The 19,052-nt window shown below is 42.5% G+C and overlaps 1 protein-coding gene across 1 annotated transcript; it reads left to right on the plus strand.

Annotated features, from left to right (window-relative positions):
* Positions 1–3,568: 3,568 nt before the first annotated feature.
* Positions 3,569–19,046, plus strand: tmem240a (transmembrane protein 240a). The gene is made up of 4 exons (XM_005730827.1): positions 3,569–4,532; positions 4,919–5,025; positions 8,541–8,749; positions 18,652–19,046. Exons 1-4 carry the CDS (start codon positions 4,476–4,478, stop codon positions 18,804–18,806), a joined length of 528 nt encoding a protein of 175 aa, XP_005730884.1. The 5' UTR covers positions 3,569–4,475; the 3' UTR covers positions 18,807–19,046.
* The last annotated feature ends 6 nt before the right edge of the window (positions 19,047–19,052 follow it).

The raw sequence follows: 19,052 nt of genomic DNA on the forward strand, positions 1-19,052 counted from the left end.
TATTTTTGAGTTGATATCAGAACATCATGTGAAAAAAAAGCCATTTTCAGCTGACTTCACAATTTTACATTTATGACTAAGATAAGATAAGATAATCTTTATTAATTTGTTGGGTTAAGGCTGCCGACCTTTGCCAGCGCCATCTTACCCTTCGACCATACATACATTACAACATCACATGGGGAAGTCAGGTCAGAGAGGTATAACAATGGAAAATGCACAACATGAGGAAAGACGAGGAGAAAAAAATAACTCCCCCCAGACTGAGCTCCAACAGGGAGATCAGTTTGAGAAAAGAAAGAAAAACACCTCAGCACATAGGACATGAATCAGCATATCTCACAACATAGAAGACATAAGCTTCGAAGGCGTTTGGAGGGGGTGGGGGGTGAGTGTAGGTCTGTGTCAGTGTACATGCGTATGTGTGCGTGTGTGTGTTCCGTGTTCAACCGAGAGAAAGTGTCCCTTCACCCAGTTAAGCAAAAGTCAACAGTCTTCGGTCGACGCGGGTGGCCTTGAATGAGGAGGGAGAGAGTCACAACACAGTCTTGTTAGCTAAGGGAGAATTTGTTATTCCCGTCAGCTTTTGCCTTGAGCATCCAGCTGGCGCCAGGGGGGCCGCATGAGATGAAGATGGTAGCTGTTTTGGATGGTGCGAACAAACTGAATCCAATTTTACAGTTGGTCTAATGTCCATCACTGGTCACCAGGTCTCTCAATTCCCGTTGTTCTTCTTCAAGATCTTATCCATATAGCAGAGCCATGAGCTTCTCCAAGATCTTGTCCATATTGCGTTCAAAAACACAGTCTGAGTACTCACAGCCCTGCCCATCATCTATCATGTCGGCCAGACTTGTGGGATTTTGAACAGCTGTAGCCGCTTCTTGTTCTTCGATAAGCCATCATCATCATCATCGTTTATTTATATAGCACTTTAAAAACACACAACGCTGACTAAAGTGCTGACCAACAGAAACATAATAGATACCATAAGAATAATAAATACGATAAAATAATAAACATAGCGAAAACAATAAAATACAAGTCAGTCAACCACTGAATCAAAAGCCAGTGAATAAAAATGCGTTTTCAATCCGGATTTAAAAACCATCACTGATGTCGATTGCCTAATGTGAAGAGGAAGATTATTCCAAAGCTTAGGAGCCATGATAGAGAACGCTCGGTCTCCTCTCAGTTTCAACCGTGATTTGGTGACTGAGAGCAACAGCTGCTCAGCTGACCGGAGCGAACGAGTGGGGACATAGGGCTTCAGCAAATCAGACAGATACGCAGGTGCCAGACCATTTAAAGATTTAAAAACCAATAAAAGAACTTTAAAATGAATCCTAAATTCAATTGGGCGCCAGTGCAGGGAGGCCAGAACCGGAGTAATGTGCTCAAATTTCCTTTTACCAGATAAAAAGTCAGGTCCGAGCCAGATAAAAAGCCAGGTCCGAGCCAGCTCCAATCAGCCAGAACTCTGTTATTGTGGTTCCGAATTGGTAGATGTCGTTCAATCTCCATCATTGTATTAACAGACCTCTCTGCATTGAATCATATCTGTTATTAACCTCTGTCTCTCTTCCACAGCATGTCTTTTATCCTGTCTTCCTTCTCTCACCCCAACCGGTCGCAGCAGATGGCCGCCCCTCCCTGAGCCTGGTTCTGCCGGAGGTTTCTTCCTGTTAAAAGGGAGTTTTTCCTTCCCACTGTCGCCAAAGTGCTTGCTCATAGGGGGTCATATGATTGTTGGGTTTTTCTCTGTACCTATGAAGCGCCTTGAGGCGACTTTTGTTGTGATTTGGCGCTATATAAATAAAATTGAATTGAATTGAATTGAATTGAATTGAATTGAATCATCGAGAGTGTTGCCAGACACACGACGCAACCGAAAATCGAGTATACAGCAGCAAACGTCTCCGCAGGACAATCAGGCTCTCCCAAGCCTAGGAGTTGTCGATTTCGTTAAGGGACCAGTTGATCAAATCCACAATTCTTCTTTAGGTTTTTAAAGAACAAGTCTGGGAGACTCTCTTAGGGTTAGAGAATAAGCAAGACTATACAAAAGACATGAGAAGCCAAGCAGGAAAGATAAGGGAGAGGAAGAAGGAGAAAGTGTGACCGCCTCCACCAGGAGCCAAGAGAAGAAGTCTTTTAGAGAGCATACCATCTCTGTCAGCTTCACTGCCTTGCTCAAAGGCTTTTTTGACATGACATGACATGGTTGTTTGTATAGATAACATCTGCAAACCATGGCTATGACCCACAAGCCACCACTTCTTCGTCTTTGTAGTTTGTTGAATTTAAACTTGATCACCACAGCATCCACTGCTACAAAATCGGGAGCTTTATTATATTATCATTATAGTTGTGTCCTTTTATTTTAATCCAGTTGAAGGTTGATTTACTTGTCTGACAATGGATGGGATGGCCACTTAAATATTTTTCAGTTTTAGTAAATTTGCATTCAGCTTCACGTTTGAAGCTGCACTCATAATCATGACCATTCAGGCTTCAAGTCCTTTTTTTTTTTAACAGTTAAATGTTTACATTACCCCCATTCTACCCCCTGTAGATTTTAATTAGAGCTTACTACACTGGTGCCCATCTTGGCTGCAGTTTCTTCACGAGGGGCGAGGTTGAAATGAAGTAACACTAGCAGGAGTGTGCCTGTGGGTGACAACAGCAGATGTTTTTAAAATCTGCTCCACCAGAGACAAAGGGTATGAGTACAGTGGTTAGTGATTATTTTCTTACAGTATTTGTATTTTAGATTTTATTTGGGCATGCATAGAAACTGTACAACAGTTCAGTCTGTTTCACTACTTTATTTGGGATGATTGCTGTCCATGGTGCTGAAACAGCCACCCTTCCCTGGAGTGATTACTTGGTTTTTATGACACATTTTCCTGTCAGTTTGTTGTTTCTCTGGTACCTAGGTTGGCAATACAGACTATACTTGAGGGATACAGGAAATCTGGATATACATATTTGAGCTGCAGGCTGGGATATGACAGTTATATATTTCCTTTGATTTGATGGTTTGCATACTTGCAAGTTCCACCTCTCATTTCTGTATTCTATATAGCAACTTGAAACTTTTACCATGGAGACAATAAGAGCAGATGCTTTCAAATAATACATCAAACAGGATGTTTACTCAGTGAGCTCAATGAGCCATGGTACAGATGTCATGCCACACCAGAACTAGTCTTTGAAACCACTGGCCTTTATTATTTCCACCAGTAGAATATTATCACTATTTTGCAGAAGTTTTGACATTTTCTCAATTTCCACACTTTCCACTGTAGCCTAAATAAGTAATCCAAATGACACCCCAAAACAAGTTTTAACCTTAGGCTCATTTTGGAAATGTAACAAGCGGCATGTTGTGAGCAGAAATGGTGCAGAGTCAGAAACAGAGGAGCAGCAGTGTCTGGGGGAGAAGTAGAACACAAGGCAGGCGTGTGTGTGTGTGTGTGTGTGTGTGTGTGTGTGTGTGTGTGTGTGTGTTAGGGTTGGGGGGGGTTACTGTGGGGATAAAGCAGGTTAAATCATGATGACGAGTGCCATCGGTGCCTCTGCCGGTGTCCTGTAAATAACGAGCCTACAGGCCTTTGCCTTAAAGCGGGCTTGCAGTTCTTTCTTCTCACACCGCCCACTATACACAGATTCTCTCGCGCGCATAGAAGCGCGAACGCGAAAGCGTGCGTGCGCGCATGCACTAGAGGTGGGAGTGGATGCTCGTGTAGCTGCTGGAAGCCAGGATGGGATAATCCTGGCTCCGGGCGTTGATGCAGCTGCCGTTGCTGGATACGGAGTGGACTCGGGGCGCAGGGTGGGTCTAGTTCCCGACTGGAGCTGTGTGGACCCCGTGTCGATGTTGTCAAGCGTTCCGAGAAAGACGAGGGCGATGGCCGTGAGAGGAGTTGGTGCAGCTCTTTGAAACGTCCAGGCAAAAGAAATCGACCGTCTTCTCCCATGGAGGACACCGGCATTAATCTGAAGCGCAGAACCGGTGTGGAATAACTTAGGAAAGGAGGGAGAGAGGATACCGGGGCACTCCGTAGAGGATATCAGGGGAATCCTTCATTCATTTTCTTTATGGTTTCTTTAAACTGGGATACAGCTAGAGACGCGAGTGAAGGAACGGATCACTTTTGCATCGGTGATTAGGAGAAGACTGCCTCCTTGGATCGAGCGGCAGCCGCATCCGACCTACCGTGGGGGGTGGGGGGGTGGGGGGAGATCAGGATACTTGGATGGAGAGGGCGCAGTGAAGGCTAGCGGCTTGCCGTGTGTAGGAGGGGACGGAGGGAGACCGGGCAGTTTGAAGGGACGGGGAGCCAGGAGCGGCGGCGGCGGCTCCATGAGCTGCTCCTGCCGGGACAGAGCGCCCAGAGCCCAGCCGGAGCGTCTCCACCGCCGCGGGTAGAACCCCGGGCAACAGGACGGCGGCCAGTTTGGAAGTTTTGATGCATATGATCACAACCACCATGATTTTTATGATTCTTGGTGCTTCAGTTGTAATGGTAAGACACCTTCACCTCCCTCGGCCACGATCTTATTTCCTCACTGGGCTGAGAGCCTCCCGATTTGACAGAAATGCCTCAAAAATGTAGGCCTATCACATTTTCAAGAAACTACAGCAGGCCTATCACTGACACGAGGAAGTAGGTTAGCCTACCTATAATTACCTGCCGTCATAAATAAATAATCTAAGTCCGTTTGAGGCAAGAGTCCCCCTCTTAGAATCGGGAGGATCTGCCAAGACTATTTTCACTCATGTCTCTGTGGTCTTTATAGCCTGCTCTTATTTATCCTAATAGCACCTAATGAAAAGAATTATTCGCTGTCTGTGGTAATAGCCTAGCCTATTGCTTGACATGTCCCAGCTGACTGGAATGGTTCTTTGCAGGCGATAGCCTGTTTAATGGACATGAACGCACTACTGGATCGCTTTCACAACTACATCTTACCGCATCTACGAGGGGAGGACCGCGTCTGTCATTGCAACTGTGGAAGGTAAATGCCATCATCCAGCACGATATTCGGGTTAAACATGGTGTGCTTCATGGTGTGTGTGCGCGCGTGTGTGTTCTCTTCTTTAGTCGTCCATTCTTAATTGCTGAAGAGGCCTCGAAGATTTCCGGCGGTGAAGCCAAACCTGTCGGCGCTCTCACAGGCTACATAGCGACTGTCAGACCCGTTATTATTCGCTCGATCTCACGTTTGATCGCCGTGTGCTGCTTTTTTCTTTTTCTTTTTTTATACCACCGGTGGCGGTGAGGATTTCTGATTTTGCTCCATACACGAAGGTGTATGTCGGAGCCATAAATAGGTAATGAACTACGAGCGATGTGAGGCCGTTTCAAAAACAATCTGAGCATCAAGTGCGCCGTGCTATTCACACGCAGGCCTACACGGCAAGAATATAACCTGCTGGGGCCAATTATGATCCTAAGTGCCGAAGTGAGGTGGTTATGGCTTAGGAAGTGCTACAGGGCTGAGGGAGCTGGCTGCTCACCAGCCTACCTGTTTGCTGTCACGGTGAGAGCGGGGATTGAAGTGTGGAAAAACAACAGCATGACACTCATTAATGTATTAATTTGGATTTAATGAGCATTATTACGTGTTTTCCATCATCATTAAGCACTTAATATGACACAGGCTAGATATATGGGTGAGCCATGGCACAGGTGGGCCTCTGTGTTGTGTTTTTTTCTTCTTCCTCCTAACTCTCCTCAGTGCCTGAGGGTATGGCAAAAAATATTAGAGCAGGATTTAAAGTAAGACTCCTATTTTACAAACGGGTGCACACCTATAGTGTCCTCATGTTGGATCCTGATTGGTCTGTGCTCTGCAGACAAGCAGCTAGAAGAACACACAGAGGCTTTAGAGGGAAGAATTTTCACTATTCATATTGGTGCAAGCTGAACAGATGCACACTCAAAGAAAACAGCAGCCCATAGTGTTCATGCTGCAGTGAGGGGGCTGATGTGTTAGCAGTTCATTAGCAGCATTAAGAGGGCAGTTCCACAGTGTGTGTGTGTGTGTGTGTGTGTGTGTGTGTTTTCTTAGCCTCTAAATCCAGAAATGGGTCACCATCAATCATAGGCAATTATATTATGCTTGTCCAAGTCAAAGTTTTGAAAGGCGTCCAATACATGTGATGTGATATAGTTTACTCAAGGCCAAAAAAATAATAATAATAAATTGCATGTTTGGGTACAGCTCTGAGACGAGATGATGCATCACTGATGGGCTTTTTTTTCCTGGAATATTTAGACAGGCATGTCAGGTTTGCTACTGCTGAGAGAGGCCAAAGGGATTTCTTTTAGTAAGTAATGCAAAAAGAATAATGATTAAAAAAAACCTTCTCATATAAGTGATCAAATAAACCTCCATGCTAATGAACAGTATGCACAGTAAAACCTCTGCTCCTCCTGCTAGTGCTCAGGTAACCACAGTGTCTTTCACTGACCTGGAAATACTCCTGAATGAGAGCCAGTCATCTGTTTTCACACAAACAGCAGAAACGTGGGATACGTGGATGAATAGAGCAGAGCATTGACTTCGCCTGCCTGCCCTTCCATCCATGAGGCGTGGAGGTGTCGGGACGCCCACAGTGCTCACCTTATCAGGCTTGAGGACACAGCCAGTGTCATTTTATTTGGCAGTGCTCATGCTCTGTTTTGGATGTGGTTGTAGGATCTATGATGGGCTCAAGCCTGGCCTTAGAACAGCTGTATCCGTGACGGGGAAGATACAGGAGTGGACTGCGTGTGTTACACAAAATTCTTGACCTGATTTTTTTTATATTGGGGGAGGGAAAAAAGGTGCACAAGAAAACTTATGTGCTACAAGAAACTTATAAGTATTTCAGCAAGGTCCTTCTTCAGGGGAAATAAATGAATCTGGATAGACATTTTGGGTTATCATTACACATTGCTTAGCTTTTTTTTTTTTTTTTTAGATGTTTCCCTGTTAATGGACTTCAGAGGCTGCTTTGATCCCCCATGTGGTCATACTTCTTTAGCAAGATGCTTCAGGTGCTCATCTGCAAGATCTATTTGTGTTTTAAAGTGCTGTAGAGTTCCTGCAGCGCAGTGTCCAGAGATTATCTGTCAGTCACGCAGCGTGGGTGGAATTTACATTAATGAAGTTCAAATTTGTGTTTGTCTGTAGCTGCTCATGATACAGAGAACAGAGTCATACCTTAACTTTTAACGCACTTTTAACAGTCTTAACTATAGTAATGTCAGAGACAGAGAAATCTAATCAAACAGTTGCAAGCCATTCAGATTTACAGAAGTTAGAAGCTATTTTAAATTGCTGCAGCATGTCTTTAGTCTAGCAGGTCTTCACAAACCTCCTTCGGTCCAATCCTGCTATCAAAGTAATGTCCCAAAGAGCGTGAGTGCATCTGGACTCACTTCCAACAGGTAAATCTCTCAGCTCCCACTGCGTTCCCTCACCGTGTTTGTCAGACAGCTGCCTGTGTTGTTATATTGAAAACGCCTTCATCCCCTCCCAGGAGGCCAGGCAATACCTGTATAGTGAGGCTTTCACATCAAGTGAATCTATTTTACAGTAGCGGGGAGGGCAGTTCTGGACAACGAGGCAATGTGATAGCCATAGCTAGTTACTTGCTACAGTAGTGGATGTACAGAGCTTTATGGATGTTCTTTTATTCTTTATTCAGATCCTACTGTGTGTATATGTATATAAATATATATACATATATATATATGTACACTCTCTCTCTGTCTCTCTCTATACACATGTATATATACACATATGCACTGGTATCTGTCTATCTATTTCTCTCTCTATTTCTCCATCTACCTCTCTCTATATATATATTTACTTGTAATGCAGCATAAGCTGTCCTCTTCCTCTCTGTGCATTATGGGTGGAACATTTCCATGCGTTCCCCTGTGAGATGTGAACACCTGTTTAGTAGCAATCAGGCACCCTGTGAATTTGTGGTAAAGGTATAAAATTGCCTTCTTTCTTGCTTCTCTTATTTGGAGCAAATTAAAGAGACTTTCTAACAGGAGCTGGTTTGGCTTTAAATTACACTTTTAATTCTAAAGTAAAGTGAAAAAACAAACAAACTGATGTTTACAAGATCACACCAGAGCACCCAGTACAGTTTGCATTATATACATGTCCTATTTGCTCAGGAAGGCATTTATTGAGCTGGTAGAATATGGGAGTAAATGCCTTGCTTAGAGGCACTTCAACTATCGTCACTGAGAGAGGCAGAAACCCTTCTGTGTTCAGTCCTTGAGCTGCTTCTCCAAATTTAAAAATCACAACTCAGCTGTGAATTTTTCTGCCTAAAGTGCAGCCCGGAGATACCCATGGGTTCCCTGAGAAGGCTTCTGGGGTTAACAGCAAAGTGCGGATTTGTGCAATCTTATCACAATTTAGAAATCTCCAGACACCCCCCTAGTTAGAAGGGTTATATAAGATGCAAACATAGAGCATAACTAACTCTTCCATCACTTTGCCCTGTCTGCCCTCGCCCCCAGGCATCATGTCCACTATGTAATCCCATACGATGGGGACCATTCCTTGGTGGACTCTTCAGAGAACTACTTTGTGAGTGACAGTGTGACCAAGCAGGAGATGGACTTAATGCTGGGACTGCTACTGGGCTTCTGCATCAGCTGGTTGCTGCTGTGGTTGGATGGAGTCCTACACTGTGCCGTTAGGGCCTGGAGGGCGAGCCGATACTACGGTAAGATGGACGCTGCCTGCTGTTTATCTGCTGCTTATACGCAAGCTCAGCAATACTTTAACATCATATAAGTTTTTATTCATTTTAGTTGAACATCCTGAGGCACAAATGCTTGAAAGACTGGAAAAAATGTAATATGTAATGAAATAACGTGTATTTTATTGCAGGGTATTAGCAAAAACGCAGAAAGATCTTTTCGTGTAACTATCCGCAATGTGTCTGGATCTCTAAGTGCTTGCCAGGTTAACGCAGCAGTTGGTAGAGCTCTGGAAAATGACCTTACCCCCATTGCTTGGCCCACTTTTGGCTCTTCTTGCTGATTTTTTTCTCAGTTTACTGCGACCTCTTGGAAAAAAAATCACAGCGAAACCTTCCAACTGCGATGATTCAGACGTAGGCACATCAGACAAACCAGCTGAGCTGAAGCTAAATTTAAACGGCTGTCCTCTTTTTCTTCTTTTTTTTGGACAGTCCACATATCTCACACCTTATTTCACTAATAATACTTAATTTGTTTGCAGGAAACAGCAGTCATATGCTCATGTAATGGCACTGTCATTAAGTGTAATTTCTATGCTCGGGATGTATTCAGCTCATTACTTGATAGGACAACATAAAATCACTCTTTAATGTTGTCTTTCCCAAACTGCTGACTCACATTAAACTCTCTGCAGGTATGTCATTTTTAAATACATTAGTGCAATCACTTGTGTCTATTGCTGCACGCTGGTATGTTATTCAGCATCGGCCTCTGAGCCCGAATGTTGTGTTAGCATTAAGCCAAACTGAACAGCTGACATCTTCGCTTGGATTAAAGTTCACATATTTAAGCTCAGTTTACCTGAGAAGAATTAAGCCTAGTTCTAGACTTAAACTTACTTATTTTTGCATTGGAAGATGTGTGTCCTTTTAGCCTAGGGCTAGGTTTACATCAAGTGTTTGGATAAACGGCTCACCCAGAAAAGTTCTGTTTAGGGTCTGTGATAAGTTAGAGCTTTAATGATCTCATTGGGGATACTATAAGAGCAAAATAGCAATGCAAGTAAAACAGAATATTAATGGGATTTTAAATATGTAATATAGATGATGCAACCTCCAATTAAAACCTCCATTCGGTTGAACTTAATTGGGACGACTAGACAAAGTGGCTTTGCAGGGTCCGACTTAGCAAATTAACAATTATGATTATGACATTCGTGGCTAGATAACTTCCTTGTTTGAAAGTTCAGCCAAGCATAAGTGTAGACTAATAATAAATAATGAACATGCGTAACACTTTTCCAAAACAAGTAAACAGCGCAAGAGGAAATGAAAAACAAAACTTTGGGGAAAATGTATGGCAGTGCTAAAGATAAAGCTGAGCGTTCAGAGTGGATCTATAGGAAAACCCTAACTTTGCAAGCCTGAGATGCATTGACTTTGTCCTTTAAAAGGTTCTGATCTCAACAGGGATTTTCCAAGCAGCAGTCATGGGGTTAACCAGTCACACCACATCAGTTGTTCAATTTCCAGGTAGGCTCTATGGAGATGAGGATTTAGGTAATACGGTAGATTTGATTGATTGGCCTGAGAGCAGTGCTCTGAAACAACTGTAATATGTTGATGTCTCTTCTACAATGACTGCAGATCTAGAGCAACGTGACATTTATGGAGGCTCCAAAAGAGAGAAAAAGAAATCTCAGCTTAATAAACCCCTCTTCTTAAATAAAACTTTATTCCTTCAATAAAACGTTTAATGACAGGCCTGCATTTTTGGTTGTGTTACATGACATCGTTAATAATGCTATGTGGAGATTTGTGCATTGTGAGAAATTTTTCTGTGCTGACATTTTCACTTTGCTTTACAGTTTGGTTGAGTTACATAAAAATGGAATCTCACAGTCATACATCCCAAGTCTAGCTTCTTATTACAGAACAATCAGGGACCGAGGATAGACACGTGAGGAACTCCAGAAAAAGTAAAGACCGTTTTATCTTTTTGTGCATTTTGCACCACATCTATGGTGCTAAAAATATTCAGATAACTGGTTTAAATACTTACAAAGGTGTAAAAGGCAAAGGTGTACTAAAATAACTTTAGTTGTACTGACTTTCCAGAGTTTCTGGTAGTGGAGTAGTATCCACTGACAGCTTTAAAGCGGCTCCAGCATTTAACTCGTTAAAGAATGACAATTAGACACTAAAATTCAAAAGATTTTGATGACAGCTCCATAGCAAATCTGTAAAGGTGCATGATGCATCAACACTTCTTGTTTATGTCCAAAAGTGAAGCCAACTTATCTCAGAAATAAGAGCTGCCATCTTGCACTTGTGAGTGTCTGCGCTGTAGTAACTGGGGACATTGTGCCGATGCCCCACTTAACACAGGATTTAATGGAAGTTGATGTCAGCAGCACAGAAATATTTTGGCTTCACTTTTGGGAAGCTGTTGTGACCTCCATAGTGGTATTTATTTTCTCATATAACTTTCATTTATTCCAACATGTATTATGTTTACCAATAACAATAAAAAACAGTTCATAAAATCTACACCTGCTATTGGAACATCTTTGTGATCAAGTAGTTGTGTTTTCCCAGCTACACTGACAGAAAACATGAATCTGGGCTCTTAATTATGAGTCTTTCATAGTAGACATATCAGCCAACGCCATCAACAGATCCTCTGTTCTGTTCATCTCTCCCACTTAGCCATGTGAGTGTGATATTAAACCAGCACGTTCAAGATCAGAGCCCAGAAACCAAAGCAGCTGAAGCAAATTCAGCCATCATTATACTTCCATGTTATTTTGGTTGTGACATATTAAAAAATGTCAAAAAAAAAAACCAACCTTCACTGAAGGTATTTCCAGTAATATGCTGATTAGACCTCCTCTTCAGCTGAAGGTGGGTGGAGCTGTCCTAGGATTTACGTGAGGTCACCAGACTAAATGAACTACAAAGAATGGCTGCGCTCCATTTGGCTGTGACGCTTATTAAGCAGTTGCAAGGTTGGAAAACCTTTTTAAATGGAGTCCAGGCGTGATATGAGGTGGCCAGTTCAATTTAAATCAATATCAGTAAGTTAAAGCAATCTTTTCAGAGGCAGTACCTTTTTCCACATGATTTCAGACATTCACTCACACACACACACACACATAGCAACATGAAATATGTGTTTACTGAGATGCTTTTAACACGGACACACAGACTAATCAGTTCACGTTAGCGTGTGTCATTCTGTATCTGTAATAGAGCTGCCGTGTACACCACACACTATACAACACTGTGCACTTGAGAAAGCTAACAAGAGAGGCATTTCAGTGGAAGGTGTAACTGGAGGTTGTAACTTTGTGAGTTGGATTACATGGATACTCTAATAGTCTTTCTAGCAGCAAGTTTTGCCACTTGGAAGCAACATTGAAATGGGCTGTTATTTGGAAAGTTACTTTGAAGCATTGCCTAAATAAGCTTTAATCACAGTGGTCACTAAGACATAAAAACTGCATGTATATAGAGTCACTAATCCAATCTGATAAAAATGCTTATAAAGTTTCTGACTTTGCTCCAAATGATGGTTTTAAAGAGCTCTTTCCCCTTTGGAAATGATACTTCTACTACCATCTTTGCTCATCAAGTGCCATATCTCCGGCTCTCCAAGATCTTTGCTTAAAAGTATAATAATGAAGCGCGTGGGAGCATCAGCGCAGTGGATGACAAAAAGGAAAACTGTCACCGCTGATATTACACTGAATGAATGCGGTGGAAGTCCTGGAAGTTAACTGATTAATGAGGGAAATCTGACCAAACCATTTTTTATTTTAAAGCAAACACTGCTGTGGTGTGATCATCAGTGTGATACACAGTGATGAGTGACAAATCAAAGAAAAAGCCTGAATCTGTGAGCCCTACAATGAAGGGATCCAGTGCCTCTGTGATGCTCCGTTGTATCCACTTAGCACGACGGGTCACTGCAAATCAATTCAGAGATATCCCAGATTTTCAACCTTCAAGAAAGCAATCCACAGGGCAGGAGATGTTGCTAAAAGGATTCACAGGTATTAAAGCGAGTCTTTATTGTCGGTTATTCTTTTAATTTGTCACCCATATGTGTAAGAATACACACACAGCAATCACCAAGACTGGTTTAAACCAGGCTTGAAAAACAGAGAGTGAGATGACTTCACTCCCACCATCTGCTGCGCTGTAGAGAATGCTACATTCCCACATACCGTGTGTTTAAATCCAACTGAGTGTGATAGTTGCCTCTTTATTTCCCTCTGTCGGCACGCTCCCTCCCTGAAATATCCGTCTCATTTCTCTCCCCATCTCCTCGTGACAGATGAAGGATGCATGTTACTTTTGCAAAAGAAAGCAAACGCGGCAGATTTAATGAGACAGAGCATGTGCTGTACAGCTCGCCGGCACCGTTAGGCCTATGCGCCTGTGCGGGCTCGAGCAAAGAAATGAAAAAGCTTTCAGTGGTGCCAAAGTTAAACAGCCACTAGACGCACGTGTGAAATCATGACATGACAGCATGAAGTCCCTCACAGCTCACGATCATGGTGGGTTCTCAGCCTTTTCCCACCCCGCCAGGATTGAAGTCATGTTTGGAAACGCTCATGAACATTTAGCAATTCTTTTGCTGCAATTCAGCCGAGTTTGGAGGCACTGAATGTTGAAACATGGAGAAAACTGCACTATCCTGTTGTCTCTGTGCTGTAGGGGGTACAGAGAGTTTGGGGCAGGCCCCACGATGAGGAGGTGGCCTGGATCTTCAGTTTTCAAGATAAAGTAGATGATATGTGACCTGGATACTGGGACCGCCATGGAAAAGCTCCCCAGGCGGGATGGGAATCTGTCAAGAGCTGATCAAAGAGTGACAGTGATTTTAAAATGCACTAATATGGGGCTTTAGGATGGAGGTTTTACCATTCGTTTGCAGCTATAATGAACAACGTGCTCGAATAGTAAAAGCTTTGATGTTTGCTGGCTGCTGCTGCTTTGCACAGTCATGGAATTGAGAACAATGCTGGTTTTCTGCAGTGCATTAGTACAACAGTGCAAAAATCATCATAAAAAACACCCAGGGAAAGAAGAACATCCATATTCATTAGCAGCACTTATAGAATGGGGAGAATAGTTGGGGCTTTTTTGGCACTTGGAGGGAATACCCCTCATTTCTCTGTATGTGCCGGTGCTAGGTCACACTCGTTTAGCCTCCCCGAGATGAGGAGCGAAGGTGAGGCTGACAGAGCGGGGAGGAGAGTGTGTGTGATGGTGGGGAGCAGGATGGAGATGCTGTCACATCCCCACCCCCACTTCACACACACACACACACACACACACACACACACACACACACACACACACACACACACAAACTCCCCTCCAAAGCTAAAAATAGAACGAGGGAAAGAGCAGCTGGAATAGCAAGTGAGAAACGCGCACACACACATGCGCACAAACACATGCGCGCACACGCACTCACGCATACACAGCGCACCCAGATGCACACTGTTCCCTTTTTTCCTCCTCCTAATTCCTCGTCTAGCTCCTCCCTCTCTCCCCCTCTTCTTCACTTATTGAATCTACTCCTGTCTGTTTCCTTTACAGTGCTTCCTGCTGCAAATACATTTTCCTGTTATTGCTGCCTTGCCGTGAACGCCTAACTCGAAAGGCCAAACGGAAAAAACGCAACAACGATCACACGAATTGAGAAAACGATGACTTAGCACCCCCCCGCTCTAAATTTAAAGCATAACAATTGTATCTCTGCCTCCCTCTTCTCCTGCCATGCCATTATCATTCCTCCGGACTCAATCTCCACCTCCATCCTTTTATTCAAATGAGAGAAACCTGTCTTGGTTGCCCCTTTTCCTTTGGATACCCTTCAGAGCAGTCCTTGTGGACAGCATACCCATTCACAGCTATAAATAACTCTCCCTTTCTCTCCCTCTCCTCCTCACCTCCTCTCATCCACAGAACACTTCCCCCCCCCACCAGCTCTTGCCTAACTTCACCACCACCCCCTCTTTTCTTGCTCATCCTCTAGCAGGGCCATTTGCTATACTGGGTTTGCTGTCTGGGGCTCTCCCCTCCTTCTCTCTCTCTGCTGTCTCTGTGGACCTCGCGCCGCCTCGCCGGCTCCAGTTTATAACCTGACAAGCACAAACGTCTGCCCCGCCACTCCCCTCCTCACATTATGCACCTCGCATTTGCAAAAAAAAAATAAAAATGAAAAAAATAAATTCTACTTTGTTTCCAGGCATAGACACAAATTTCACGCCAGGTCGGCCTTTGAGACGCGTATTCTGTACGTGTGATGTGATGGCTGCTAATTGGGTGGAGTCAGAGGGATCCGTTGTGTCTTAAATATGTATAATGTCATATGTGAAATCCATTTTGGTGTATGGCAGCGATGCCAGGACACAGTCACCGATGCAACAGTCGAAGCACAAATGTGAAAGCTCAAGGGCAATGCCGCGGCGCGCGGGAAGAGTGACGCCATTTACAGTTCACATGCAATATTTCAAACTTTCTTCTTCTTCTTCTTTTTTTAAATTCTCGTCTCGGTTTCTCCGTCGTAATCAGCTCGCTTCTGCTCCACAGAATAAAAAGCTACGTTTGTTGTGAAGACAAAATAAAAATGTAACATCGTTGTGCAAAATTCACAGACATAAACTGACTTTTATTTTATTTTATGTGTAATGAAATGTGATATAAATAAATTTCCTTTCTTTTCATTACGCTTATACCAGGCGAAAGAGGAACATTACTCGTCTGATTCTCTTTTTGTTTGTTTGTTTGTTACATTCAGCTCGTCCATCTTTGAGACTGTTACACACAGTAAGTTTACCCGTTTGGCCATCGAAACATTTAGCCCAGAAATTTGTTCATTTCAGAGCAGAAAAGTGACGCGTGAGCCATCACGGTTCTCGTCATCTTGTCTCCAAGGATGAAAAATAGAAACTATTAAAGGACAAATCGACGCGCAAACCTTTGCTTTTAAAGCCAGTGTGAGTCAGGCCAAAATGTATTTATATTTTCAGTCAGTTTCCAACTGCACAGTTTGCTCATTTTAAGTCCCCCCCCCCACACACACAAATATCTTTACTGAATTAATGCAATTAATGCACAGATGTCTATAAAGAGAACAAACAAGCAAACAAAAAGTCGACTGAGGATCATCTTGATAAATGATTCTCCATTGCAACATGTTTATCGTGCACAACTGCTTTAGAACACGTCTGGAAATCACAAAAATGTACTAACAGATAGATCATCAGATATCACTGACACTGACGTCACATCAATTTTAGCAGCTGGATTGTAGATAATTCAGGAAGAGCCCCAAATACATTGGAAGAGTGAATGTTTCCTCCTGATAAGTAGCCTATTTGTCTTATTAAATTCTTCTAATAAGGAGGGTATTTGTCGGCAGATATTACAGTGCAAACAACACCTCGTGGAGGAGGTTGACTCACACTCATGTAAATATCCTAATAAACAGACACACCAAAGCGTCATCATGCAGGTTGTATTGGCAAATTTCACCAGTATAAACTAATGGCATTTACCACAAAGGGTTTTTTAAATTTTTTTTTATTTCAGTTGGTTTTGTAAATACAGATTCTTGATTTTTTTTCTTCTTTCTAGTTCATAAAAGTTTAAGAAAGAAAGATCATGACATTAACACGCTAAAAGGAGGTTCATGGGTCTGAGATCAGTCCAGCTTGTGTGTCTGGTTGCCGATATGCCTTGTATACTCTAACTGGATTTAGAACCAGAAAACCAGGCTAAGAAGGATTTTAGGATTTTACACTATTGTGTGTGTTGAGCTCATGAGTGTGTCGTCTAGCTGCTCGGCTTTGGTGTCTTTAAACGCCTGCATTCAGCTTCTTACATCGACACAACTGCATGTGCGAATGACAGTGCAGCTTAATAAACCACATACTCACGTCCCCATACTTTGTGTTAACATCATCGCTGAGGCATTTTCTTTAGTTCCACTGTCTAGCAGCTCAGTCTTTTGGCTATTTTTATATGAAATATTGACATGTTCATGTTTTTGGGTCTTTTAAAAGGCTCAAACTCTGAGTTCCTCCATTACATATAGAAACGACACAGAAAAAAATGTTTTCACATTTAATTTCTCATTCCCATTGAACATTTCCTATTTATGTTTCGTATAAGACTTGAATACTCCCCCTCCTCCTCCTCCTACTACTACTACTACTAATAAAAATATTTGTCTTGAAACACTTAAGTGTACAACCTGAAAGTTGAAGAGAGAGGGTTAAATGATTTTTTTAACTGAATCTAGGGCAAAATTCATACAATACTACTACTACTACTACTACTAATAATAATAATAATAATACTGATAATAATATTACTAATAATAATAATAATTATTATTTTATTTATAGGCGCCTTTAAGACCCTCAAGGTCACCTTACAATAGCACAGAACAGTAGCAACAATACAATATAATAAAACATGGAAAAATACAATTTAAACATAAGGTAAACAAGAAAGAGAGGGGGAAAAACAAGCATGAAAGTATAAAAGCTGAGCAGGGTAAAAATGGACTAAGATGTATAATGACGTGTATGCAGTTCTGAATAGATGGGTTTTGAAACGTGATTTAAAAGTAGAGAGAGAGTTTGTAGTCCGGAGATCTGGTGGAATACTAACATGTAGGAATTCGGGGATCTATGTGTTGCTATAGTTTTATCTCGATTAGTGGTTCAGCTAAAAGTACTTTGAATGAACTTTGTTAGTATCCTACTGTACTATAATCAATGACTAGCAACTGATGCAGAACCTCAGTGTAATTTCATTAAAAGTACTGCCCTAATTCTGACTTGAAAGCGTCACACAGTTGGTGCACATTTGTTGCCTGTACTTCCATGATGTGACTCTCCCGTTTTACCGCATCCCAGGTGCTTCATTGGATTGAGATGTGGAGGCTGTTGCTGTTTGAGTGCAGTGACCTCATTGTCGTGTTTAAGAAACCAGTTTGCAATGATTCGAGCTTCATGAAATGGCATTATTTGTGACATGGCATTATTTTGGTGGAAAGCAGCCATCAGAAGATGGGTACACTGTTCAAAAAGTGAGAAACTTTGTCATTACACCACCAGCAGTGTCAAGGCAGGATGGATCCATGCTTTGATTTTGTTCACACCAAATTGTGACCCTACCATTAAATTTGTCGCAACAGACATCAAGACTCATCTAACCAGACGACGTTTGGTGAGGCTATGGTAATTGTAGCTGACAGGTGTGGTCTTCTGCTGTTGCAGCTGGTTTGCTTCAAAATTTTATATATGTTGTGCATTCAGGGTGCATGCATGGCTACACGTGGTTATTTGAGCTACTTAAGTTTTGCTACCAGTTCAGAGTAGTCTGCCTATTCTCCTCTAACGCCAAGACATTTTTGAGAGCTACTCACTGGATATTTTCCCCTTTTCAGACCATTGTCTGTAACCTTAGAGATGGTTGTGCAGGAAAGTCTCAATAGATCAGCAGTTTGTGAAATACTCAGACCAGTCTGTCGGGTACCAACCACCGTACCCTGTTCAGAATGACTTAAATCACCTTTCTTCCCCATTCTGATGCTCAGTTTGAACTTCAGCAAGGTGTCTTGACCGTGGCTAAATGCATTGACTAGCTGCCATGTGATTGGCTGATTAGATATTAACAATTCTCAACAATCAGATGAAGAAAGGGATAAGGTTATTAACGACCCACAACATTTTTGCTTTTTTTGTATTTTCAGCTTGATGTATGAGCAGGTAAATCGGCCCGTGTGGTTCCATATCCTCTGCACTTTTACAAACAAATTAAATTATGACTTCCAATAAAAAATAAATGACTTACTCAGTCACACGTAACTTATTTTCATCTTTCTTCTTCAGATACTCCATCCTGGTCATGGCTGCCCCAGTTCTGCAACCTTCGAGACCTCCGTCGCCGAGCCCAGCTCAGACAGCTGGAAGACTCCAGTGGCAACATGGTCCACATCAAGCAGAAGCTCTACCACAACGGCCACCCAAGTCCCCGCCACCTCTGACTTTAAAACAAAACAAAAAAAAAGAATAAACTAAACAAAAATAATATAGACGACCCCTGCCCCTCCCCTTGTACCCCTCTTCTCCTCCCTTCCAAAACACCTGTGACCCTTCCCAGCTGCCCCAAGGCCAACTGTTGCCTCAGAGACCCTGAAAACTACCCTCCCACTATTCATAACATGGCCCCCCAAAACCCCAATGACAGGACTTTCTTTTGACTAAAACCAGTCCCTGTCAGCACCTAAAAA

Source organism: Pundamilia nyererei, unplaced genomic scaffold (assembly GCF_000239375.1).
Source record: "Pundamilia nyererei isolate P.nyererei 1_Seehausen unplaced genomic scaffold, PunNye1.0 scaffold00039, whole genome shotgun sequence".
In the NCBI taxonomy this organism is placed as follows: Eukaryota; Metazoa; Chordata; class Actinopteri; order Cichliformes; family Cichlidae; genus Pundamilia; species Pundamilia nyererei.